The sequence below is a fragment of the Mugil cephalus genome, chromosome 19, assembly GCF_022458985.1.
Source record: "Mugil cephalus isolate CIBA_MC_2020 chromosome 19, CIBA_Mcephalus_1.1, whole genome shotgun sequence".
Classification (NCBI taxonomy): Eukaryota; Metazoa; Chordata; class Actinopteri; order Mugiliformes; family Mugilidae; genus Mugil; species Mugil cephalus.
The window spans coordinates 875296-903077 of NC_061788.1; the positions used below are offsets into that span (position 1 = coordinate 875296).

At 48.3% G+C, this 27782-nt stretch overlaps 1 protein-coding gene across 2 annotated transcripts; it reads left to right on the top strand.

The window, feature by feature from the left end:
- The first annotated feature begins 405 nt into the window (after nt 1-405).
- myo5b (myosin VB) lies at nt 406-27782 on the top strand. Of its 2 annotated transcripts, none has more exons than XM_047570131.1 (39): nt 406-538; nt 5963-6073; nt 6655-6826; nt 7583-7727; nt 8400-8556; nt 8998-9141; nt 9231-9312; nt 10173-10280; nt 11032-11141; nt 11348-11613; nt 11689-11770; nt 12179-12319; nt 12642-12764; nt 12871-12954; nt 13242-13376; nt 13518-13615; nt 14521-14607; nt 15503-15614; nt 16469-16680; nt 16767-16923; nt 17093-17332; nt 17839-18075; nt 19604-19697; nt 19791-19921; nt 20039-20158; nt 20249-20383; nt 20471-20533; nt 20914-21150; nt 21755-21828; nt 22560-22758; nt 23958-24051; nt 24129-24269; nt 24869-25020; nt 25120-25209; nt 25477-25627; nt 25732-26026; nt 26181-26355; nt 26444-26524; nt 26809-27782. In XM_047570131.1, exons 1-39 carry the CDS (start codon nt 509-511, stop codon nt 26959-26961), a joined length of 5418 nt encoding a protein of 1805 aa, XP_047426087.1. In that variant the 5' UTR covers nt 406-508; the 3' UTR covers nt 26962-27782. The 2 variants fall into 2 exon arrangements, with proteins under 2 accessions (XP_047426087.1, XP_047426089.1); XM_047570133.1 differs by lacking the exon at nt 406-538 and adding an exon at nt 1241-1527.

The window sequence follows — 27782 nt, forward strand, 5'->3', positions numbered from 1 at the left end:
ACACAACGGTCAGAGTCTGGGAGCAGGACCTCTGAGTCCTGCTGGGTCCTGGTGGGTCCTGGTGAGTCCTGCTGGGTCTTGGTGAGTCCTGGTGAGTCCTGGTGGGTCCTGCTGGGTCCTGCTGGGTCCTGGTAGGTCCTGCTGGGTCCTGCTGGGTCCTGGTGGGTCTTGGTGAGTCCTGTTGGGTCCTGCTGGGTCCTGGTGAGTCCTACTGGGTCCTTGTGAGTCCTGCTGGGTCCTGCTGAGTCCTGCTGGGTTCTGCTGGGTCCTGCTGGGTCTTGGTGAGTCCTGCTGGGTCTTGATGAGTCCTGCTGGGTCTTGATGAGTCCTGCTGAGTCCTGGTGAGTCAGACTAAGCCTGGTTGAGCTGTTGTTGTGGGTGAAGTTGAGGGTGGAGTCGCTGTGGTTCATTCCAGCAGAGGGAGCGGTTTGGGAGTGAAACAATTAGCTGGATAACAGCTGCTCAGTCTGGTGTGAAGAATGAGATCAGCTGGAAATCACAGACCAGGATGGAGGAGCAGTACTACCCCTACACCACGGTACAGATATTAATCAGTAGCATTATTATTACTATTATTATTATTAGTAGTAGTAGTAGTGGTAGTAGTAGTAGTAGTAGTGGTAGTAGTAGTAGTAGTAGTAGTACTAACCCTATGAGCTCTTTATTGTTCCTTCCACTCGACAGAAAATCTGACTTAAACCTGAAAGACGCTCTAACAGATGGAGATGAGTTATTTTCTGAGCTGCTCTTTGTCTCTTTGTTTGTTTATTTATTTATTTGTCTATTTATTTAGTTGACTTTTAGTTTTCTCTCTGTTGGCTCGTCTTTGTGTACGTTTGTGTACTTTTGTGTGTTTCTTTGTGTGTATTCCTGCCCCAGTTTGTTGGTCTCTGACGGTTTAAGCTGACGTTTTGTTGGAGGCTGTAGTTGTAGCGGGACACACTACATTTCCCATGATGCACCCGGGTGTTGTCTGCTCTCTGAGGTGTGTTCAGTTTGTCTGCGCTCGGTGTGTAGCTCAGTTTGTGTAGTTTGTGTCAAAGAGTTGAACAAAGATAGAGGGCTCTGTTAATTAATTATTAATTAGTTAATTAGTCATTATCATATATATACAGACACATTTAAACATGGATCAGGACCCGGGTCTGTGTGTGTGTGTGTGTGTCTGTGTGTGTGTGTGTGTGTGTGTGTGTGTGTGTGTGTGCGTGCGTGCTGGGAAGCAGCCAATCAGCGTGCAGAGAAAACACGGCTGTCAGGAAGAACCGGCCTCTTTCCACCTGCGGATCCTTCGCTCTTTTCTTTCCGGACTTGTGGATCGATCTCTGGGCTCCGGAGCCGCTCCGGCACCGCGGCGTGTGTTTGATTTTAACCGGAGGAAAGGCACCTGCCGCCGGGGGAGGAGGGGGCTCGGACTCCGCCCCGGGACCGAGGCTCCGCCGAACAAAGTGACCGAAACTCCTGCGGTGGTTTCGGAAGCGGCGGAGAGAGGGATCGGTCAGGATGTCTGTGAACGAGCTCTACACCAAGGTGAGTCACACCTGGAAGTCTACCTGGCCCGGCCCAGAGCCCAAAGTCCTGACCCCGCAGTCCTGATCCCAGAGCCCGGCTCTCAGAGCCCACCTGCGGGAGCTCAGGTGTTTGTAGCGGGTGCTGACTCACCTGTCGGAGGTGTGGAAGAGCAGGTTAGAGGTGATTCAGCTTAAAACCAGCAGATTGTGAACGGACTCTGGTTCAGGGAGAAGAACCGAAGTCTGGGAGTGAATCAGAAGAGCCGATTCCCAGCTAAGGCTGTGTGTGTGGATGAATGGATGAGTTCAGCTCCTCCGAGGTCCCACTACAGACCTGGACCTGTTTCACCTGGATCAAGTGTAATCAGATTACTGAGGACAGGCGTGAGTCTACAACCTGTGACTCCAGGTTTCTGGGGGTCTCCACGATAGGAACCACAGAAACTGGTCTGGATGTAGAGCTCCTCGGTTCTAAAGGTGGAACCTGGATGAAGAGATGAAGGTTTTGGTTCAGATGAAGGCTTTGGTTCTGTTGCAGGTCCTGGTTCTTTTTTAAGGTCCTGGTTCAGAAGAAGGTTTTGGTTCTTTTTTAAGGTCCTGGTTCTTTTTTAAGGTCCTGGTTCTGTTGAAGGTCCTGGTTCAGATGAAGGTTTTGGTTCTGTTGCAGGTCCTGGTTCTTTTTTAAGGTCCTGGTTCTGTTGCAGGTCCTGGTTCTTTTTTAAGGTCCTGGTTCTAAGTCTCTGGACTGCGTATCAGCCCCTCTTTGGAGCTGGACAGGAACTAGAACCAGAGTGTAGAGGAGGTTCTAGGATGAAACATTGATGGTTATTAATCAGCTGACTGACAGGAACCACGGCGTCGTCATAGCAACGGCGTCCTGAGTCTGGTCCACAGATTAACGAGATTAACGAGGTTAATGAGACTAATGAGCAGCTGTTGATTACGTCTGGAGGCACAGATCTAATCCTCAGACCCGACTGGATCATGGTCACGTTCATGTTGATCCAGTCCGGTCTGAGAGACTCTGAGGAGGGTGCTGGGGTTGTGTTGTTGTTGTGTTGTGGTGTGTTGTTGTTGTGTGTCTCTGTTAAAGCCACTCAGAGTGTATTTGTGTTGTTTTAGAAGATAATGAGTTGGGGTCAGGGCTATGGAATGAGGAGGTAGAAACATGGGTTGGGGGGGTGAGGTTTATGGGGTGAGGTTTATGGGGGGGGGGGGTCCATCTGTTCCTACATCAGTGACTCACATGTATATGAACACATGAACAGAGGGTGAATGTATCTGAGGAGGTAGAACATGAACAGATATGAACAGAGAGAAACTAAAAATGACTTTTTAGGCTCGTTGTCTCCTTCCTTCCTTCCTTCCTTCCTTCTTTCCTTCCTTCCTTCCTTCCTTCTGAACGTCATAAATGCTCTTTTTTAAAACCTGTTACGGTTTTGAGTCATTTCTTATGAAGAAATTGATCAGATTTGTCCGTTTCTCTCTCTGTGTTCACACCTAATTAACAACTAATTAACACACATCTCAGCAGGTTCATCACGTTTATTAGAGACTCCTCCTTTGTGTGTTTGTGTTGTTTTTCTGTCAGTGGAACATTTGACCAATCAGCAGCCTCCGTTGTCTAAGCCCCGCCCAGAAAGTTCCTCAGAAGCTTCTGATTGGACGTTTCTGTGTGTTTGAATGTTTCCTGTTGATTGAGATGAACTGATCATTAATTAATGTGAAGAGACGCAGCTCACAGTCACATGACACAGAAGAATGGAACACAATACGAAGGAAGGAGGAAAGAAAGAAATGTGTGAGTTTGGGGTTGAAGGTGAAGCCTGAACAACCAATCAGCTGATTTATTGTCTCAGTGAAATCAGGAACCTTTGTCCTGCTCTGAGCTGCAGCTGGGATCAAAGGTCCCGAGGCCACGCCCACAGGAAGTTCACCTGGGGGTGACGTCAGTGGGCGTGGCTTCTCGGGACTGCCGTCAGTGGGCGTGGCCTCGTTGGGTTGACATCAGTGGGCGTGGCTTCTCGGAGCTGCCGTCAGTGGGCGTGGCCTCTCTGGGCCTCACCTGGTTCAGCTAAAAAACCTGAAGAACCAGAATAAACAAAGCAGCATGGTAGAGGGAGGGGGGAGAGAGGGAGGGAGGAAGGGAGGAAGAGAGGGAGGAAAGAAGGGAGGGAGGAAGAGAGGAGGAGAGAGAGGAGGGAGGAGAGGAAGGGAGGAGAGGAGAGAGAGGAGGAGGAGGAAAGGGAGGAGAGGAAGGGAGGAAGAGAGAGGGAGGGAAGGAGTAAGAGAGGAAGGAAGGAGAGAAGGAGAGAAGGGAGGGAGGAGGAAGGAAGGAGGGAGGAAGAGGAGGAGGGAGGGAAGGAGGAAGAGAGGGAGGAAGAGGGAGGGAAGGAGGAAGAGAGGGAGGAAGGAAGGGAAGGAGGAAGAGAGGAAGGAAGGAAGAGAGAGAGGGAGGAAGAGAAGAGAGGGAGGAAGGAAGAGAGGAAGGAAGAGAGGGAGGAAGGAAGGAAGGAAAAGAGAGAGGAAGGAAGTGTTGATGGATCAGCTGGTTGAGTGTCCTCAGATCAGCTGTTGATCAGCTGACTGAGGCTGTGCTGTGGCCCCTCCCCCTCCCAGACATTCCTGTGTGCAGGGAGCTGTTGTGGCCTCATTGTTGGTCAGGACGTGGATCCAGTTTCTCACGGAGCAGAGACCCTGTTAAACCCCGTTCAGGTCTGGTCTGGTCGGGCTCCGTGATTGGCTGCCACATCCATGTCCCAGATAAACAGGAGGTCACATGACCACGCAGGCCTCCTCTGATTGGCTGCTCTGCCCCTCTGCTCTTCCTGGTTACATTTCTGACCCCCCTTTTATTGTTGTCGTGTTGTTGACCCTCACACCACGTCTGAGAATCTTCTTTCTCTCCGATGATCAGAGGCAGGAAAGGAAGGAGCTGCCAGTTCATTAGGTACACCAGTGAATCAGGAGGTCAGTGTGGAGCTGGGTTGTGTTCCTATTATTTTGGCTAATTAACAGAAACACTCACTGATCATCCAGTTGTGTTCCCACCTCCTGACACATGGACTGAGTAGCAGTGTTGTCTCAGAGTGTCCCTGGGTTGTGTAGAGATGTCTAGTGTTTGGTGGATCCCGGCCGTCACAGGGAAACGGGATGTAAATGACTTTCTGGTTTCAGGGAGAGAATTTGCATCAAAGCAAAGAAGTGACGTGTTTGTGTTGAGTTTAGTTTTAAAGAGATGGAGGGGGAGGAGTCTGGAGGGAGGAGTGTGGTTGGTCCTCAGCTCACTTTATAAAGTCACAGTTTAATGGAGCCGTGCTCTAAATTCATCTTTCTGAATGTGTCCTTGTTCCACTTTACATGAAACAGAGAAAATCTAATAACTGAGGGAACATGTCCTCCTCCTCCACACTAGGGGGCGATAAGTGTGTTTTCAGTGGGTTAAACTGTCTGTTTCACCTGTTACGTCATATAATGATCAAGAGTGGTTCATGTGTCAGACCCACATTTAAACAACAACCAGGTGATAACAGTTCATCTTGTTAATCTTGTTGTAATGTGGAGCTGCTTCTGGAGCAGATAGGTGGCGCTGTCCCTCAGATGGTTCTTCTACCAGCTCCGTTTACCTTCTTCTTCTGTGACCAGCGGTTGTGGATGTTGTCCTGTTGTCGTCTGATTAAGCGTTTACATGTCAGAGAACCTGGGTTCCAGTCTCATCATGTGGGCGTCTGATCAAAGAGGAACTCTGGTCTTAGTAACAGAGGAATTTATCCTGTTAGACTTTGTTGACATGTAGCAGAAACAGCTCCCTCCATTTCCCAGACATGAACACTGAGATAAATAATGACTAAAGAACTTTAACTGGTGTTAAAATAAAGAGTTGACAGAGTGAATGTAGACGAACCTCCAGAGCAGCCTGAAGGAAAAACTCCCTTTAACAGGAAGAAACCTGGACCAGAACCAGAACCAGAACCAGCTCACATGGAGAAACCATCTGTCTAAGACCAGCCGGGTAGAACCAGAGAAGATAGAGAGAAGAAGAACAGGAGAAACAAGATAAACTAACTACAAACATGGAGCTGAAGGAAACACGTAGGATCTACATGTGTATAGTATCAGATACTATTATTTACTATTAGATTCTATTATAAACTATTAGATTCCATTAGTTTCTGTTTGACACATTTCTCCTTAAAATAACTGGAACATTTGTCCATCAGTGATCACCAGATGCAGCAGAACAGGCCCAAACCAGGACATTAGCATCAACATCAGCATCAACATTAGCATTAGCCTCATCATGCTACTGGTCTGGTCGAGTCCATCACCATATTAACGTGGAGGGAACCCGTCTAGTGTTCAGAGGGACCAGAGGACATGATCTGGAGGAGTAACATGATGTGTGTGGCTGTTTGTAGTAGTTGTGTTCATGTTGTGTGTTTGATGTGTTCCAGTTCACCAGGGTCTGGATCCCCGACCCTGACGAGGTGTGGAAGGCTGCAGAGATCACCAGAGACTACAAGGAAGGAGAACCGGTCCTCCACCTGCGCCTGGAGGATGAGACGGTACCCAGGCACTCATGTGTTCATTCATCATGTGTTCATTCATTCATGTGTTCATTCATCATACGTTCATTCATCACATGTGTTCATTTATTCATGTGTTCATTCATCATGTGTTCATTCATCATACGTTCATTCATCATGTGTTCATTCATCATACGTTCATTCATTCATGTGTTCATTCATCATACGTTCATTCATTCATGTGTTCATTCATCATACGTTCATTCATTCATGTGTTCATTCATCATGTGTTCATTCATTCATGTGTTCATTCATTCATGTGTTCATTCATTCATGTGTTCATTCATCATACGTTCATTCATCATACGTTCATTTATTCATGTGTTCATTCATCATACGTTCATTCATCACATGTGTTCATTCATCACATGTTCATTCATCATGTGTTCATTCATCATACATTCATTTATTCATGTGTTCATTCATCATACGTTCATTCATCACATGTGTTCATTCATCACATGTTCATTCATCATGTGTTCATTTATTCATACGTTCATTCATTCATGTGTTCATTTATCATGTGTTCATTCATCATGTGTTCATTCTGTGTGCCTCAGCCTCTGGAGTACCCCATTGGTCCTAAATCCAACCCCCTCCCGTTCCTGCGTAACCCCGACATCCTGGTGGGGGAGAACGACCTCACGGCCCTCAGTTACCTCCATGAACCGGCCGTGCTGCACAACCTGCGGGTTCGATTCCTGGAGTCCAACCACATCTACACCTACTGTGGTACATGCTAGCACTAATGTAGCCGCCAACCTGCTAGCACGAATGTAGCCGCCAACCTGCTAGCACAAATGTAGCTGTTAACATGCTAGCACTAATGTAGCCGTCAACATGCTAGCACTAATGTAGCTGTTAACATGCTAGCACTTATGTAGCCGTTAACATGCTAGCACTAATGTAGCCGTCAACCTGCTAGCACTAATGTAGCTGACAACATGCCGACGTCACACATGACACGTATAATGTCATGTATATGTGACATCATGTGTGACGTCATTTGTGTGTGACATCATGTGTGTGTGACATCATGTGTGTGTGACGTCATGTGTGACATCATGTGTGTGTGTGTGACATCATGTGTGACATCATGTGTGTGTGTGACGTCATGTGTGACATCGTGTGTGACGTCATGTGTGTGACATCATGTGTATGTGTGACGTCATGTGTGTGACATCGTGCATGACATCATGTGTGACATCATGTGTGTGTGTGACATCATGTGTGACATCATGTGTGTGTGTGACGTCATGTGTGACATCGTGTGTGACGTCATGTGTGTGACATCATGTGTGGTTGTGACATCATGTGTATGTGTGACGTCATGTGTGACATCATGTGTGTGTGTGACATCATGTGTATGTGTGACGTCATGTTTGTGTGACATCATGTGTGTGTGTGTGTGACATCATGTGTGTGTGTGACATCATGTGTATGTGTGACGTCATGTGTGTGACATCATGTGTGACGTCATGTGTGCAGGTATCGTGCTGGTGGCCATTAATCCGTATGAGCAGCTGCAGATCTACGGGGAGGAGGTCATCAACGCCTACAGTGGCCAGAACATGGGAGACATGGACCCTCACATATTCGCTGTGGCTGAGGAGGCGTATAAGCAGATGGCCAGGTAGAGACGCACCTCCTCACACCTCCTCACACCTCCTCACACCTCCTCACACCTCCTCACACCTCCTCACACACCCTCACACACCCTCACACCTCCTCACACCTCCTTACACACCCTCACACCTCCTCACACCCCCTCACACCCCCTAACACCTCCTCACACCCCCTCACACCTCCTCACACCTCCTCATCTTCAAACATACAGTCAGTAATGGGGCATTTAGAGCAGGCGCTCAACATGTTTTGAATTTGAATGCTTTTATCGCCATCAGTGGCTCATATCCACAGCAACGCACAGCTTCAATTACATCATGTGTGCTGTATATACCCAGTACATGTGTGTATATGTGTGTGTGTATATATACGCATACTCACATATATATATATATATACATATATATATATATATATATACTGTAGGTAGATCACTTTGACTGGGTCATTGTAAAAGTTCCTCACAAGACAGAAACTGATTTAGAGAATAATTTAATTTAGAGAATAATTCACCAGAATAAAGTCTAAATATTGAGATGTTATTATTATTAATATATTAATGTTATATTATTATTACTGTTATTGAGCCTCTAGTCCTGTAGTTCAATCAGGTGATTTTAATCTTCTTCTTCTTCTTCTTTCTTCTTCTTCTTCTTCTTCTGTGGTGCTGGCCCGGTAGAGATGAGAGGAATCAGTCCATCATCGTGAGCGGAGAATCTGGAGCAGGGAAAACGGTCTCTGCTAAATACGCCATGAGGTACTTCGCCACGGTGGGGGGGTCGGCCAACGACACCAGCGTGGAGGAGAAGGTCCTGGCCTCCAGCCCCATCATGGAGGTGGGCGTCATCTCATTCATTCATTGGACAGAGACGTCCAGAGCCCTGGAGGACTGGACAGGCTGTTACATACTATAAGACACAGGGCCCACACATAAGGCCCGTGGACCAAAAGAGGCCCCAGAGGGTCTACTCTGGTCCATGGACCGGAATACCGAACACACACACACACACACACACATGTGTGTGTGTGTGTGTGTGTGTGTGTGTGTGTGACATTATTATAGACATAAACACACACGTTTACATAGTTCCAGAGGTTTGTTCCTTCTCTGAGAAGGTTCTTTGATGTTCTTTGATGTTGTGACCTACAACCCTAGAGGAACTCAACACATTAAACTGTTCAATAAACTTAGCGTAGCTTAGCTTAGCTTAGCATCAGAGCTGTGTGTGAAGAACGTGTCCCCTCATACCCGTCCTCTGTCCTCTGGTTCCCTTCAGGCCATTGGAAACGCTAAAACCACCCGGAACGACAACAGCAGTCGCTTTGGGAAGTACATCGAGATCGGCTTCAGTCGCAACTACCACATCATCGGGGCCAACATGAGGACATACCTGCTGGAGAAGTCCCGCGTCGTCTTCCAGGTGAGGGGGACATGTTGGACTGGTGGACTGGTGGGACATGTTGGACTGGTGGACACGTGTCTGAGGTGTTGTGTTGTGTTGTGTCCCAGGCGGAGGACGAGAGGAACTACCACGTCTTCTATCAGCTGTGCGCCTCGGCCTCGTTACCAGAGTTCAAAGACCTCGGCCTCAGTGAGTCCAACGCTAATAAACTGACTCGTCTGGAACCTGAGTTCAGATTAATGATAAACCAGAGCTGGTGGAACATTAACACCCTCCTCCTCCTCCTGCTCCTCCTGCTCCTCCTCCTCCTCCTCCGCCTCCTCCTCTATAAATCACAGTCGACTGAAACCATAAAAGAAGAAACATGTTTCAGAAATGAGGAATATGTGGCTTCAAATCAGGAACAGGATCAGACCAGATTCACTTATCTCTGTGGGGAAATTAGACACAACGTGAGGAAGAACAGAGCAACAATAAAAAGATATAAAAAGTAAATATGTTATGGCACAAAAACGTCAGCAGGTAAATACAAAGTAGAAAACACAGGAAACCAAGTAGATTTCAGTCTGATAATAAAACTATGAACTACGTTTGGTCTTTATCTCGTTTTATTACGTTCACAGAAGAAAAGAAGAACTCGTCCCTTTAATCAGTAACTGAATGACCAGTTAGTTCTTTTAGAACTTCAAACATTTGACCAAACATTTCCTGACACACACTTAAACACACACACAGATACATGTATCTAGATATATCTAGATATAGATATATAATTAATGCACATAGATAAAAGATAAAGATAAAAATATAAAAGCAGAATAATTAAATGTAATCAACCTTTAATACTTGGAACAATTAATATAATGATAATAATAATAATAATAATAATAATAATAATAATTAATTACAAACAGTAATGCTCAGTGGCCCAGGGGAGGAGCTTAGTGGGCCAGGGGGAGGAGCTCAGATGGCCGGGGGGAGGAGCTCCGATCTCTAGAACCGTGTGGTTTCCCCAGAGCTCTGATGTGAGGTCTGGTTCTGTGTTCCAGGCAGCGCTGAGGACTTCACCTACACCTCTCTAGGAGAGAACATCTTCATCGAGGGCGTGAACGATGCTGAGGACTTTAAGAAGACCAGGGAGGCCTTCACACTGCTGGGTGAGGAACCAGGACTCATCAGGTCATCCAGGTCACAGGTGATCTGGACACCAATGATCCAAAACCCCCTCCAAGTTCAGCTCTAGATGACCTAGACCTGGACCTGGACCTGGACCTGGACCTGGACCTGGTCCTGGTCCTGGTCTTGGTCCTGGACAGAAAAAAAAGAAACAAATGAACCAATATAATAATAATAAACTAGTGTTGTGGGGTCTGTCAGGCATCAAAGACGCTATGCTATGCTAATGCTAATGCTATGTGTGGTCAGATGTTGGATCTAATTCCAGGTGTTTCCTCCTTGTTGCATCTTTAGAGGTGAAGTCCAGACAAACTTTAGACAAACTTTTGGTCTCAGACATGAAGTTTCACTTCCATCCATGCAGCTATAGAGCTAAGGAGGCTAAGCTAATTAAACACTCACTGGTACCAGATCAGTCCGGTTACTACCGTTAGCATCAGCACCGTTAGCATCATGGTCCCCAGTATCGGGACCCGTTGCCAGTCAGTGGTAGGAAACCTGTGGCCTGGGGCCCAGATGTGGACCCCACAGAAACGTAAGGACATCAAGGAACAACTCAGAGATTCATGCTACACGTCGGCCATCTTGGCTCTTAAGGCTGTGATTCTGATCCATCCCATCAGTTGTTTCCTGGTCCTACAGACTGTGGAGACGTCCCCATGTTGTCCCCATGTTGTCCCCATGTTGTCCCCTGGTCCTACCGGCTGTGATGCTGTGTTGTGTCCTCTGCAGGGATCAAGGAGAGCAGCCAGAGCAGCATCTTTAAAATCGTGGCGTCCATCCTTCACCTGGGAAACATCCAGATCTGCTCAGAGAGAGACGGGGACTCCTGCCACGTCTCGGTACGTCTCTGTCCTCTATGTTCTCTCGGATGTCTCTGTCTTCTGTCCCTGCAACATTAGGAAATATATTAAGAAAAACAAAAATAAAATAAGATGACGTTTAATGCACCACAGATAATATCCTTGTCCCTGCTGATGTCTTTGTCTTCTGTCCCCTGTCCCCACTGATGCCTTTCTCTTATGTCCTCTGCCCCTGCTGACATCAGAGAGACGATGTCCACCTGGGACATTTCTGCAGACTGCTGGGAGTGGAGCTCCAGCAGATGGAGCACTGGCTCGTCCACAGGAAGCTGGCGACGGCGTCGGAGACGTACGTCAAGAACATGTCCCTGAGACAGGCGTCCAACGCCAGGGACGCTCTGGCCAAACACATCTACGCCCGAATGTTCGACTGGATCGTGGAGCACATCAACAAAGCTCTGCACACGTCCTCCAAGCAGCACTCCTTCATCGGGGTCCTGGACATCTACGGGTAGGCGTCCACTCTGTCCTCTGTCCCTGATGTCCCTGATTTCCCTGATGTCTCTGATGTCTCTGATGTCCTCAGGTTTGAGACGTTCGAGGTCAACAGCTTTGAGCAGTTCTGCATCAACTACGCCAACGAGAAGCTGCAGCAACAGTTCAACTCTGTGAGTCCCCTGTCTCCATGGAGGACGTCCAACTGTCTCTCTATCCCTCTGTCTCCATTGAGGACGTCCCTCTGTCTCTCTATCCCTCTGTCTCCATGGAGAACATCCCTCTGTCTCCATGGAGGACGTCCCTCTGTCTCCATAGAGGACATCCCTCTGTCTCTCTATCCCTCTGTCTCCATGGAGAACATCCCTCTGTCTCCATGGAGGACGTCCCTCTGTCTCTCTATCCCTCTGTCTCCATGGAGAACATCCCTCTGTCTCCATGGAGGACGTCCCTCTGTCTCTCTATCCCTCTGTCTCCATGGAGGATGTCCCTCTGTCTCTCTATCCCTCCCCTCTGTCTCCATGTAGGACGTCCTGTCCCCCTGTGCCTGTGTGGACACTAACGTCTCTGTCTGTCCTCAGCATGTCTTCAAGCTGGAGCAGGAGGAGTACATGAAGGAGCAGATCCCCTGGACCCTGATCGACTTCTACGACAACCAGCCCTGCATCGACCTGATCGAGGCCCGACTCGGCATCCTGGACCTGCTGGACGAGGAGTGTAAGGTCGGTCATTGATGATTCACCCTGCCATGCTAAGCTAATGTTAGCATCCTCCTGTCATTAATGATTCACCCTGCCATGCTAACCTAATGTTAGCATCCTCCTGACCTTAATGATTCACCCTGTCATGCTAAGCTAATGTTAGCATCCTCCTGTCATTAATGATTAACCCTGCCATGCTAAGCTAATGTTAGCATCCTCCTGACCTTAATGATTCACCCTGTCATGCTAAGCTAATGTTAGCATCCTCCTATCATTAATGATTCACCCTGTCATGCTAAGCTAATGTTAGCATCCTCCTGACCCTAACGTGTCTGTGGTTCAGGTTCCAAAGGGGACGGATCAGAACTGGGCCCAGAAGCTCTACAAGCAGAACTCCAGCAGCGCCCACTTCCAGAAACCTCGGATGTCCAACACGTCCTTCATCATCATCCACTTCGCCGACAAGGTGAGACGTTTCTTTAAGACCAGGAACAGGAGCAGGAGCAGGACCAGGACCAGGACCAGGACCAGAACCTGTAAACGGTTCTCTAACTGCTGGGTTTTCTCCACAGGTCGAGTATCAGTGTGAAGGATTTCTGGAGAAGAACCGAGACACAGTCTACGAAGAGCAGATCAACATCTTGAAGGCCAGTCAGGTAGGAACCAGAACCAGAACCAGAGCCAGGGATAGAACCAGAACCAGAACCAGAGACAGAACTAGAACCAGGACTTGAGAGAACAGAGACTGAGACAGAACTTGAACCAAAGACATTAACAGAACCAGGGTTGAGAACCTGAACCAGGGATAGAACCAGAACCAGGGTCAAGAACCAGAATCAGGGATAGAACCAGAACCAGGGATAGAACCAGAGACCAGGACAGAGAAGCACTAGATTTTATGAGTTTTTAGAAGAACCGGTTTCAGTGTCTGCTTCTGGTCCAGTTCCAGCTCGTCGCTGATCTGTTCCACGAGAAGGATGACGTTCCATCCTCCAAGTCGTCCAGAGTCAACGTCCGATCGGCCAAGACGGTTCCTAAGGTTCCCAACAAAGAACACAGGAAGACCGTTGGGCTCCAGGTCAGTTCTCCACTTGTCTTTGGTTCTGGTGTTACATGTTTCTCTCCGGTTCTCATTCATTTCTATGTGGTTCCCCTGTGATTATCTGTGGTTCTCCTGAGATTCTGTGTTGGTTCTAACATGTGGTTCTGTGTGGTTCAGTTCCGCAGTTCTCTCCATCTCCTCATGGAGACCCTGAACGCTACGACTCCTCACTACGTCCGCTGCATCAAACCCAACGATGAGAAGGAGGCGTTCTCGTGAGTCATCACCAAACATTCAGCAGTGAATTATCAGCCGGGTACCGCCCACAGAACACACAGAACATGTGGAACATCTGGGACATGCAGAACACACAGAACCTGTGGCACATAGAATGTAGAGAACATATGATAACCTGTTAATAATAACAACTGTGTGACTCTTTGAGACCAGGACCTGAATCCAGTCAGTGAGTGAGTCAGATCCAGAATCATCAGATTCTCTGATCAACAGCAGCATAGAACCACATGACGTCATAGAACCACATGACGTCACAGAACCACATGACGTCACAGAACCACATGACGTCGTTTTAAAAGTGTGATTTTCTTTCATCGTCTCTAAGCAGCTACATAAACACCATGAGATTAGCTTAGCCGTGGGCTAGCTCCTACAGACCACACACCGTAACGGTCAGTAATGAAATTAAAACGCTCCCGTTGACTTGGTTCTAAAAGAGTTCTCACATTCAAGACAGTTTAGTTCAGGATGGAACACATGAAGGTTCATATGAACGTTCTCATCCAGTCTGTGGACACAGTGTCTGATAAACAGACTCTAGATAATGTGTCAGGTGGACAGAACATGGAAAACACACAGTATAGAACATGTAGAACTAACCATGGAGCTGCTGGACTGAGTCTGAAGGAGTCTGGAGGAGGTGGGAGGAGTCTGGAGGAGGTGGGGGGAGTCTGGAGGAGGTGGGGGGAGTCTGGAGGAGGTGGGAGGAGTCTGGAGAGGCTGTGGCAGGGTAATGAAGTTAGGTCCTGGTCACATGCCCCAGTCTCAGCTGAGCCAGTCTGAGTCCTGATGTCGTCCCGGAGGCCGAGGTGGGACGAGGCTGTGGTTCCACGGTCTAATGGTTCCCAGCTGCTCGGTTCTAACCCAGGTTCTGTCGTTGCAGGTTCGACTCGAGGCGAGCGGTGCAGCAGCTCCGGGCCTGCGGAGTCCTGGAGACGATCCGGATCAGCGCCGCTGGATACCCGTCCAGGTCGGTCCTTCCTCCTCCTCCTCCTCCTCCTCCTCCTCCTCCTCTGATCACTGTCCTCTGAATGACCTCTCCGTTGCCATAGAGACCATACGATGCTACTTCCTGTCTCTGAGAGGACAGACGCTCTGTGTCTCTGGGACCAGGAGGAGCTTTAATGAGGAGTCAGTGACGACCAGTCAGCTGTTTCCATTTAGACTCTTCTTCTGTTTTTTATACGACATTTCTGACATTTTGGTTCTAACGTTCCTCCTCCACCTCCTTTACCTCCTCTAACCGTCTAACTCCTCTATCTCCTCTATCTCCTCTACCTCCTCTAACTCCTCTAACTCCTCTATCTCCTCTAACTCCTCTAACTCCTCTAACTCCTCTAACTCCTCTATCTCCTCTAACCCTCTATCTCCTTTACCTCCTTTACCTCCTCTATCTCCTCTATCTCCTCTAACTCCTCTACCTCCTTTACCTCCTCTATCTCCTCTAACTCCTCTAACTCCTCTATCTCCTCTATCTCCTCTATCTCATCTAACTCCTCTAACCCTCTATCTCCTCCACCTCCTCTATCTTCTCTACCTCCTCTAACTCCTCTACCTCACGTTTTAATATATTTCCTCATTGATGATCAGTCCTTTCAGGTCTTGTTAGTATCATGAGTCTCGTAAGGGGGTTCTCCAGATAAATGATCCACGGTTCCCTGAGAACCTCCTCCGTTAGTTTAATGACACTGTTCCAGACCAGAAGCTGTGTCTGATGTATTTCTAATAGTTTAGTGGTGGTAGGAGAACCGACGCTCCTGTGACCCGAGGCCAGATACTGGCTCCTAAAACCTGGGGCCTGGTCAGAACCGATCAGGGATCCGATCAGAAACCAGACCACTGACATGTGTCCCTGCTGTCTTCAGGTGGACGTACCTGGACTTCTTCAACAGGTACCGAGTTCTCATGAAGAAATCTGACATGATGTCAAGTGACAAGAAGCTGGTGTGTAGGAACCTGCTGGAGACCCTCATAAAGGTAAAGAACCAACAGCATCCTGGACCCAGACTGGAACCCTGCTCTCATCAGAGGGGTCCTTTAAAGGTCTGGTTCTCATCAGAGGGGTCCTTTAAAGGCCTGGTTCTCATCAGAGGGGTCCTTTAAATGTTTGGTTCTCATCAGAGGGGTCCTTTAAAGGCCTGGTTCTCATCAGAGGGGTCATTTAAAGGCCTGGTTCTCATCAGAGGGGTCCTTTAAAGGTCTGGTTCTCATCAGAGGGGTCCTTTAAAGGCCTGGTTCTCATCAGAGGGGTACTTTAAAGGTCTGGTTCTGATCAACTGGTCAGTTTATTGTATTTATTATATTTATATATTCCTCAACTCATCTAATGAAGCTGAACTGTATTAAGTCACATAAACATAAACAGAACTAAATAGATTTAAAGAAAAGTTTAGAAACATTTAGAAATGACCCAATAAATAAATCATTGACATTAAACGCACCACAAATAATAATACATTTATTTCAGATATTGATTTGCATATTTATATTTGTGTTTTTATATTTATTTACACTGTTATTAATCATGTTATAATTCTTCAAACATTTGAAAATAGAAATACATTAAGAAATGTAAAAAAGCAAAGTATAAGAAAATTATAAATGAATGCAGACATTAATTCATTTCTGTTTTTAATTAATTTATAGATTTATATTTGTGTTTTTTATTAATTTACACTGATATTAATTCTTCAAACGTTAATTAACATCTGAGTTAAGAAATGTAAAAAAAAGAAGCAAAGGGAAAATTCAAATAATATAATATGACATTAAATGCATCACATATATATATTTATGTTTTTCTGTTCCATTAATGAATGGTTTGTGTCCAGGATCCCGACATGTTCCAGTTTGGAAAGACCAAGATCTTCTTCCGGGCGGGCCAGGTGGCGTACCTGGAGAAGCTGCGTGCCGATAAGTTCCGCTCGGCCTGCATCAAGATCCAGAAGACGGTGCGAGGCTGGCTGCAGAGAGTCCGCTACCGCAAGATCCGCAAGATGGCCATCACCCTGCAGCGATACGGCCGAGGCCTGATGGCCCGCAGGTTTGACTCCGCCCACCGCGGATCCTCCTCATGTTCCTGCTGCATGTTCCGGCTCCTCTGACCCCCCCGCCCCCGTTCTCCTGCAGGTACGCCGAGTTCCTGCGTCGCACCCGAGCTGCCGTCATCTGCCAGAAACAGTACCGCATGGTGAGGGAGCGGCGGGCCTACCAGAGGGTGAGACGGGCCGTGGTCACCATCCAGGCCTTCGCCCGGGGGATGTTCACCCGCCGCGTCTTCTGGGAGGTACCACAACATGCCTGGAACACGGCTAGAACATGGCTAGAACACACATAGAACACACTTAGAACACACCTAGAACACACCTGGAACACACTTAAAACACACATAGAACACAGTAGGTCTGGTTCTGGATCTGGTTCCAGTGAGTTCTAACGACTCTGCTCCTCTCCAGTTCATGCTGCACCACAAGGCCATGATCATCCAGAAGAGGGTGCGGGGCTGGCTGCAGAGGAGGAGGTTCCGTCGGGCCCGCAACGCTGCCATCACCATCCAGTGTGCCTTCAGACGGCTTCGAGCCAAACGACAACTCAAACAGCTCAAGATCGAAGCTCGGTCCGCGGAACATCTGAAGAAACTCAACACGGGGATGGAGAACAAGATCGTCCAGCTGCAGAGGAAGATGGACGACCAGGTAGAACAGACCGGGACAACGTTCCACCCTCTAAACCTTCACAGAAATACTTTCTACTCTCAACCCTAGAGTCTAATCATAGGACATAGAAGACTTTAGGACCACATCTGGTTCCTGGTCTCATATCTGGTTCCTGGTCTCATATCTGGTTCCTGGTCCTTAAACTAATGTAAACATGTATTTGTCACATTAGAACATCAGAGCTGATTCAGACACTTGTCAACATCATCACATTAGAAACATTAGGACACTTGTTCTTCTTCATGGTTCCTAATAAACCAGGTCAGAGGGGGACCTTGTAGACCACATTAGACCCTGATTAGACCTGACGATGTTTCCTGGATCTTCTCTGATTGGCTCAATGAAAACCACATGACACTAAACCTCACTGAGAGGAACCAGGAACCACGTTACCACATATGGTTCCTGGTTCTAGATGGAGGGTTAATGGTGGTAATAATGCTGTTAATGATGCTAATGCTAACGCTGCTAACTGTGTGTCTCAGTCCAAAGAGCTGCGGACTCAGAACGAGCAGCTGCAGACGGTCAACGTGAGTCTGGGCTCGGAGGTGAACAAGTTGCAGAAGGAGCTGGAGCAGCTCCGCCGTCACCAGGAGAACGGAGGTCAGCTGACGTCTCTGCAGGAGGAGGTGGAGAGGCTGAGGGAGGAGCTGCAGGAGGCGCACTCCCAGAGGAAGAAGCTGGAGGAGGAGCACAGCAGCGAGAAGATGAGCCTCACACAGGTTAGAACCGACTCAGAACATCCAGAAAGAACCCGACCACTATATCACACTAAAGAGAGTCAATATTATCTAACACAGAGGAGAACCTCTAGATCACAGGTGTCAAACGTACGGCCTGAGGGCCAACGGTGGCCCCCCAGAGGGTCTGATCTGGCCCACGACATCAAGTTACATGGTGCGAAAATTACATAGAAGACTACAAACTTTCAATGAAAATAACTGTAAGACCCAGAACCAGAACTAGAACCAGGCAGCAGACAACACTTACACTTATTTTTCTTAAGAAAACATTTTTTTTTAAAAGACATTTTATTAAATATAAACATTCTCCTGATGTCCTTGTTCTTCTTTGCACTAACACGAATGGAAAAAGCCTGGAGTTGTTGTTATTTACAGGTTGTTACGGTTACGGTTTGACCCCTTGAGACTAAACTGGTCTGGATGTGGCCCTGGTCTAGGATTAAACCAGAGTCCATGAGTCCAGAAGTGTTTCCATGAATGTGATGAGACTCAGTTCCTGGTTTAGTTTCTATGAATCAGGGATTTGCCTCATGTTTGTGTTGAAGTGTGATGACAACGGACAAAGGAGCTTTGTGAGGAGCTCAGAAAAAGAGTTGTTGTTGCTCATCAGGCTGGAAAAGGTTCCACAACCATCTGTAAAGAGTCTGGAAGCCACAAATAATCCACAGAGAGTCAGACAGATTGAAGACGACTGTTTCCCCTCCACAGGAGTGGTCCACCAACAAACATCACTCCATCATAGTGGGAGAGGAACCAGAGGAACCCAGGGGAACTTCTAAGCAGCTAAAGGCCTCTCTCACATTGGCTGATGTTCATGTTGATGAATCCACTCAACAACCAAAGACACTGCTCTCTGTCCACAAAGAACATGTGGGACAATGTTTAGTGGACAGATGAGACCAGAGTAGAATAGTTTGGTTTAAATGTTTGGGCATCGTCATGTTTGGAGATGAACCAACACTGCATTCCAGCATCAGAACCTCATCCCTCCATGAAACATGTGGGCGCTTATGTCCTGGTTTGGGCCTGTTCTGCTGCATCTGCTCATCATTGATGGACCAATGAACTGTGAATTCTACCAGTGAACTCTGAAAGAAAATGTCAGGACATGAGTCCATGAGCTGAATGTGAAGAGAAACTGGGTCATGGAGGAAGACAAGGAGCCCAAGAACACCAGTGGTTCTCCAGAAGAACCGGATGAATGTTTAGGAACAAGTCAAAGTCCTGACCTTCATCCAGTAGAAATGTTGTAGCATCAGTTGATGAGAGGAAACCACCAACATCTCACAACTCAGCTGGTTCTGTTCTGATTAATTGATCAGATTAGACCCTGATCAGCTGTTACAGGAACATTTAGTCTGAAGGACTCACAGACTCACACACTGGACACAAAGACTCAACAACACAATCAACACTGGACCAGTTTGTTAATGTGTTGATCTGTGTCTCTCCTGACTGACTCCATGTTTGTTGTGTTGTATTTGTTGTGTTTGCTGTGTTCCTCCAGAGGCTCAAGGAGCTGGAGGCAGAAAACTCTTTGCTGAAGGCTGAGAAGGAGGAAATGAACCAGAAGATCCTGCAGAACACCAAGAACTCTGAAGGTGAGAACCTAGAACTCAGAACGCTGCGTCTCATTGTTGACGTCATGTTGTGTGTTAATGTGTTGTATCATGTGTTGTATTGTGTGTCATTAGTGGAGGCCAGCAGTGTGTCTCTGCAGTCGGAGCTAAATCAGGAGAGGGAACGCTACCAGAACCTCCTGAAGGAGTTCTCCAGACTGGAGCAGAGATACGACAACCTGAAGGAGGAGATGTCTCTGAACAAGGTGACTGTTAACAAGTTCATCCAGTAATTAGCTATAAATGTTCTCTATCATGCTCCAGGTAGAGAGAGGAACGCTTGGTTCAGTTCAGTTTAGTTCACGTCCTCCTTTGTCCTCCAGTTCCACCCCGGCCACAGGAGGAACCCGTCCAACCAGAGCAGCCTGGAGTCGGACTCCAACTACCCATCCATCTCCACCTCAGAGGTGGGAGACACGGAGGACACCATCCAGCAGGTGGAGGTCAGTCACTTCTTCATTCACTCTTTAATTCTGGTGTGTGGTCATGGTACCGTGGCTCAGATGGTTCTGATGGTTCTGGTGGTTCTGCAGGAGATGGGCGTGGAGAAGGCCTCCATGGACATCAGTCTGTTCATGAAGCTGCAGAAGAGAGTCCGGGAGCTGGAGCAGGAGAGGAAGAGGCTGCAGAGCAACGTGGACAAGATGGAGGAGCTCGCCAAGCGCAAGGTGACGCTACTAATCAGAACAGTAGAACTTGTCTGGATTGTGATCCGGTTCTTTACAGCATTGATCACACATGGTTCCTTCTTCTAGGGCCCTGAGGCCAAGAGCCCCACCTCAGAGGAGACGGCAGATCTGGCCTACAACAACCTGAAGGTAGGAACGTTTAAAGAACACATTTAGAGAACATTTCACAGAACAAATTTAGAGAAACTGTTAAAGAAGAAGTTTAGAGAACATGTTAAAGAAAACATGAAAGAACAAGTTTAGAGAACATGTCAAAGAACACGTTTAAAGGAAACATTAAACTGAGCTCAGTTAGTGCTCAGTTTATCAGGAAGGAGGAGTCGCCATGGTTACGGCCTCTGCTCCTATTAGTCAGCGCTATAGTCACATGTGATAGAAGGTAAAGGACTTAAAGGTTAAAGGTTAAAGGTCTAGAGTTGGTTAAAGTTAAAGGTCTGTATTGATGATGAGAGATGTGAGTGTGGACGCTGGGGGACACGTTGACCCTCTGGACGGTCGTGTCTCTGCAGAGACAGGAGCTGGAGTCTGAGAACAAGAAGCTGAAGAACGACCTGAACGAGCTGAGGAGGAGCCTGGCAGACAGGGCGTCACAGGACAGCTCGTCCAATGAGCTGCAGGACGGATACAACCTGCTGCTGAGTCAGCTGAGAGCAGCCAATGAGGAGCTGGACGCCCGCAAGGAGGAGGTGCTTATCCTCAGGACTCAGATAATGAGCTCTGCCCAGCTGCAGGAGAACCACAACCTGGTGAGTCCATTAATCAGCTGATCACAGCCAAGGCAGCACCTAGACCACAGGGGGCAAACATACGGCCCGAGGACCAAAACAGGCCCACCAGAGGGTCTAAAGAGGGTCTAAGGAGGCCCATCAGAGGGTCTAAAGAGGGTCTAAGGAGACCCACTAGAGGGTCTAAAGAGACCCATCAGAGGGTCTAAAGAGGGTCTAAAGAGACCCATCAGAGGGTCTAAAGAGGGTCTAAAGAGACCCACCAGAGAGTCTAAGGAGACCCATCAAAGGGTCTTAAGAGAGTCTAAAGAGACCCACCAGTGGGTATAACCCACAGAAGAACAAAAGGTTCTTGATGAATATTAAACAAGGAACTGGACATTTCACCTCCAAGTAGCTTCTTCAGTTCTCACAACTCTCCAAGTCCAGTTTCCTTTTTAAAGTTTTTCTGAATAAACCCTGAACGGGAGGACGAGAACCCTTCAGAGAGCGGGATGAGTCAGGGCCAATCAGAGAGCGGGATGAGTCACGACCAATCAGAGGGCTGGATGAGTCAGGGCCAATCAGAGAGCGGGATGAGTCAGGGCCAATCAGATTCACTCGTGTTGTTTGTGTGTTGGAACAGGAGACCGTCAAAGACCTGAACCACAACAAAGAGGAGCTGGACCAAGTGGACTCCAGTCTGACGGAGTCCAAACAGTGAGTCCCTCTTTACCCTTTGATTCCCACCAGGACTCAGCTGGACCAGACCTCCTGCTGCTTCATTAGACCTCGTCAGACCAGATTAGACCAGACCAGACTAAAACAAGGCTGGACCAGCTATGCTATGCTATGCTATGCTATGCTATGCTATGCTAAGACCTGGCCAGACAGAGTCCTGATATCAAGGAGCTGACACCATCTGACTGGACCACGAAGATCAGCTCAGTCTGAGTTTAAGGCCGTGATGGTTCTGAGTCTGCTCTCTGCTTTCCCCCTTATGTCCCTCATGTCCCTCATGTCCCTTATGTTCTTCTTCATGTTCTTCTTCATGTTCTTCATGTTCTTTTTCATGTTCTTGTTCTCTCCTCTGCTGGCCTTGCTGGACCACAGTAACCATCAGGACTGGTCTTATCTGAATGAAGATGGGGAGCTGGTCTTGGTCTACCAGGGCCTCAAACAAGTAGCCAGGTCTCTTTAATCCACCTCCTGTTCTCCTCTAGTCTGGCGTAGTTCTGGTCCTGCTCCTGGTCCTGAGTTGAAGTGTGGAGAACAGCAGCTGCAGCGTGGACTGTAGAACCAGACCCGACCAGATCAGATCTGGTCTGGTCTGGTCTGAGAGCTGCTGCTGTTCTGTCAGTAGAAGTTATCACTAATGAGACCATTCTCCTCCATCATCTCCTCCTCCTCCTCCTCCTCCTCCTCCTCCTGTTCCTCCCGCTCCTCCTCAGGCTCCTGGAGGCTCAGCTCCAGACTCAGTCCAGGCAGCATAAAGATGAACTGGAGGCTCTTCACACTCAGATCGAGTTGTTGAGAGACGACCTGGAGAAGAAGCAGGAGATCCTCAACTACACCATGTCCCTGTCTCCGGAGGCTCAGGTGGAGTTCAGCGTCCAGCAGGAGATCACCCGCCTCACCAACGACAACCTGGTGAGGACACGCCCAGGGGACGGGGACAGGGGACAGGGTCAGAGGACACGCCTAGAGGACAGGGTCAGAGGACAGGGACAGAGGACAGGGTCAGAGGACACGCATAGGGGACAGAGGACAAGCCCAGGGGACAGGATCAGGGGACAGGGTCAGAGGACACGCCTAGGGGACAGAGGACAGGCCCAGGGGACAGGATCAAGGGACAGGGTCAGAGGATACATCCAGGGGACAGGGTGAGGGGACAGGGTCAGAGGACAGGGGACAGGGGACAGGGTTAAATCGCTGTTCCACAGAAAATGATCCAGTTTCACTTAACTGGTCAGAAAGTGATTATTAGTTCACTGATATAATTATAATATTATAATTAGTCCTGGTTCTATACCAGTGAACATTTATCTCCTCCTCCACTAGAGGGCAGCAGCTGAATAATGAACCGTTCTAACTACAGAATAAGTCCTGATACTTTGAGGGAGACAGTGATGATAGAGATGATGGATAAATACTGGACAAGAACAAGGACTCGGTCTGAACTGGGTCCTGGAGGAGGTTAGACCCAGATGGAGGTTCTAGTCTGAGTAGAGGTTCCTTTTTCTCTGGATTTACTCTGACTCTGTTCTGTGTTTAAAGTCTCAGGGCCTCTCAGACTAGATGATTGTTCTGTGTCCTAGAACGTTTGCCCCTAAAGTCCAGATTCTATGACCAGTGTTAGCGCTTCAGTACGGTTTGTACGAGAACTGCTGAGCATGTGACTCATGAAACGTAACCATGACGTAACAATGATGTAACCATGACTTAACCAATGACTTAACCATGACGTAACCATGACGTAACCATGACGTAACCACGTACACTGAGTCACATTTTTTGTGCCATGTTATTTGTGTTGTGGGATTTTTCTAAAGTGAATGTGAGCCTTGGTTCCAGAAAGGTTCTGAACTACTGGACTAAGGAACACATTTAAAGACCCGGGTTAAAGAACATGTTCTGTGTTTTTCTTCAGACATAAACTTTTAAGGAGATGTTTGTTTACTGGACAGTTTCCACCAACGAGTCATTTATCAGCTGGTCATTAAAGAACACGTTTAAGAAGACGGTTCCTATTCCGGTTAAGACTCAGACTCAGGGTCTGACTCCGGTTCTGGTTCCAGTTCTGGTTCCGGTCTGGCTGGGGTTCCTTACAGGTGTGTTTCTGTTTGCAGGACTTGAAAGAGCTGGTGGAGAAGCTGGAGAAGAACGAGCGGAAGCTGAAGAAGCAGTTGAGGATCTACATGAAGAAGGTCCAGGAGCTGGAAGGTAACTGGACGAGATCCCACCAGGACCAGGACTCTTCTCCGGGTCTCTGACTGATCCGGGTCCATCTTCTCTTTCAGCCAATCAGGCGTCTTTGAGCAGCCGGTCCAAACCGGAGCTGAGCCGCCAGGTGACGGTCCAGAGGAAGGAGAAGGACTTTGAGGGGATGCTGGAGTACAGCAAGGAGGACGAGGCCCTGCTGGTCAAGACCCTGATCACTGGTCAGACCCCCTTCACTACAGGGACTGGATGGATGACAGGATGATGGATGGATGGATGGATGGATGATGGATGACAGGATGATGGATGACAGGATGATGAATGGATGACAGGATGATTGATGGATGATGGATGGATGACAGGATGATGGATGGATGGTTGGATGATGATGACAGGATGGATGGATGGATGGATGGATGGATGGATGGATGGATGGATGGATGGATGAGAGGATGGATGACAGGATGAGAGGATGGATGACAGGATGGATGAGAGGATGATGGATGGATGACTAGTCAGAGTGTGGGTTCACGGAACCCTGAGTTTGTCCTGAAGTTGTTCCAGTTCATCCGTTCATCAGGTGGATTAATTCTACTGAACATTAACATAGAAATAAACTAAACATGAGACTCTGTTAGAGCCATGAACTGATTAGATGGTCCATGGTTTGGTTCCTGGTCCATGGTTTGGTTCTTGGTCCATGGTTATGTTCCTGGTCCATGGTTTTGTTCCTGGTCCATGGTTTGGTTCTTGGTCCATGGTTTGGTTCCTGGTCCATGGTTTTGTTCCTGGTCCATGGTTTGTCTTTGTCTCTTTGCAGACGTCCAGCCCAGCACCGTCTCTGCCACGGTCCCGTGTCTCCCGGCCTACGTCCTCTTCATGTGCATCCGCCACGCCGACTACATCAACGACGACCAGAAGGTGGAGTCTCTGCTCACGGGTTCCATCAACGCCATCAAGAAGGTTCTGAAGGTGGGTTCTGCACACACCTGTTCTCCGACTACAGGCATGTTCTGTGTTCTACAATGTACGCTCCATGTTCCATGTTAACGTGTTGTCTTTGGTCCGTAGAAGAACAACGAGGACTTTGAGATGACGTCCTTCTGGTTGGCCAACACCAGCCGCCTGCTGCACTGCCTCAAACAGTACAGTGGAGACGAGGTCAGTTCTGCTCCGGTCCCCCCTCACGGTTCTGTCTGGCTCCTCCTCATGGTTCCTCCTCCTCACGGTTCTGTCTGGTTCTTCCTCATGGTTCTGTCTGGTTCCTCCTCATGGTTCCTCCTCCTCACCGTTCTGTCTGGTTCTTCCTCATGGTTCCTCCTCCTCACGGTTCTGTCTGGTTCCTCCTCATGGTTCCTCATCCTCACGGTTCTGTCTGGTTCCTCCTCATGGTTCCTCCTCCTCACCGTTCTGTCTGGTTCTCCTCAGGCCTTCATGAGCCAGAACACGGTCAAACAGAACGAACACTGCCTGAAGAACTTCGACCTGGCCGAGTACCGTCAGGTTCTGAGTGACCTCTCCATCCAGATCTACCAGCAGCTCATCAGGGTGGCAGAGGGCATCATCCAGCCCATGATCGGTGAGCGCCTCCCCCTCCTCCTTCCCATCCCCCTCCTCCTCCCCCACCATCCTCCTCCTCCTCCCCCTCCTCCTCCTCTGAGCTCTCCGTCCTCCTCTCTCCAGTGTCGGCCATGTTGGAGAGTGAGAGCATCCCCAGTCTCGCGGGGGTGAAGCCGATGGGCTACAGGAACCGTTCGTCCAGCATGGACATGGATGAGGGGGGCCCCCACACCTACACCCTCCAGGCTCTGATCCGCCAGCTGGGCCAGTTCCACGGGATCATGAGGGACCACGGCCTGGACCCGGAGATCATCGGCCAGGTGGTCCGGCAACTCTTCCACTGCATCAACGCCAACACCCTCAACAACCTGCTGCTACGCAAAGACGTATGCTCCTGGAGCACCGGCATGCAGCTCAGGTAAGAGACTCCTCCTCCTCCTCCTCCTCCTCCTCCTCCTCGTGGACCACCGATATGATGAATATGATGAACATGATGTCCAGATGAAACTGGTCCTGTCAGGACTCATCAGCAGAGCTAAGATGAGCTAAGATGCTGATGTTAATCTGTGCAGGTACAACACCAGTCAGATGGAGGAGTGGCTCCGGGCCAATAACCTGTACCAGAGTCAAGCTGCAGCCACTCTGGAGCCCATCATCCAGGCCGCCCAGCTGCTGCAGGTCAAGAAGAAGACGTCCCAGGACGCCGAGGCCATCTGCTCTCTGTGCACCGCCCTGACCACGCAGCAGGTCCGACCAGCCCGCCCATGAGAACCACCACCCTCGGTCTGTATGTCTGTGGTGGTCTGGGCTTCATCTGTTTCTGTTTCTGCTGCAGATCGTGAAGATCCTGAACCTTTACACACCACTCAACGAGTTCGAGGAGAGAGTCACCGTGTCCTTCATCAGAAACATTCAGGTGAGACGACGTCAGGCTTAAAACGCCCCGACCCACAATTCATACTTCATCACATACACAGAGGCTATGACGTTAGCGTAGAGCCTAGCCTAGCTAGCATGGCTGACCTCCACCTCCACAGACATGGAACCAGAGCTGTGATCGCTCCGTTGGTAAAAAGACACAGCGCCACCTTGTGTTTGGGTGGAGCTGTTACAGACTGAACCAGTAGAGCTGACTACGTATGTAGGATACTGAGTACATGTCCTAACAGAGACGACTGAGACCATTGTCCTCTGTTTCAGAACCAACTCCAGGACAGGAACGACCCCCTCCAGCTGCTGGTGGACACCAAACACACCTTCCCCGTCCTCTTCCCGTTCACTCCGTCCTCTCTCAGCCTGGAGACGCTCCACATCCCCGCCTCCCTCGGCCTCGACTTCCTCATCAGAGTCTGATGTCTCCTCCGGTGGATGTCTCCTCCGGTGGACATCACCAGACCAATGTCACTTCTTGGTGGTCGTATTTTTCTGGTCTCTGTCCTCCTCTGTCCAGTGCACTGAGTCCTCGTGTTGTCCCAGAGTTGTGTTTAATGTAGAAAGCGGGTGAGACATGATGAAGGATGAAGACAGTTCAACTAGAACCAACCATAAAAACTTTATTTACACATCAGTGAGTGTTTAGTGTCTTCCTGTCCACCAGAGGACTCATCAGCTGTTCTGTCCAACGTTCCAGTCCTTTCCATCCTGTCATCTGTCAGATCAGACCAGATTTCTTTGTCTGCGGCAAGCTAAGCTAAGCTAAGCTAGCATTAGCATAGAGTTTTAATAGAGAGGACGTTTGGATCTTTGGAGCTTTAATCAACGCTGGACCCGTCAGCTTCTAATCGCCATGATTCTTTTGTCGTGATTGATTTGTAATCGGTAATCAATCTGAACACGTGTGCCATCCTCTGACGTCACGCCAAGAACACGGATTCAAACGATGCTTTTCTTCAAACATGTTTTTATCGAGCAAATTTCACATAAAACCCGTTTGAAAACAATACTAGAGAGAATCCTTCCTTCTTTAGATTCATTCCATAAGAAAATGACTGTCTATAGATCAACTTCAGGACTTTGTCTTTCACACTGATCGTGTCTGTAGAGACGTAGCGATCCAGCTCGTTATTTTTCAGATGTCAGGTTTTGCATTTTGTTCTGTTTTTGTTGCAAAAGAAAAAATAAAAAGAAAGGATCAAAAAATAAAAGCCAAAGAATAAAAGTGGGTTTTAAGACAA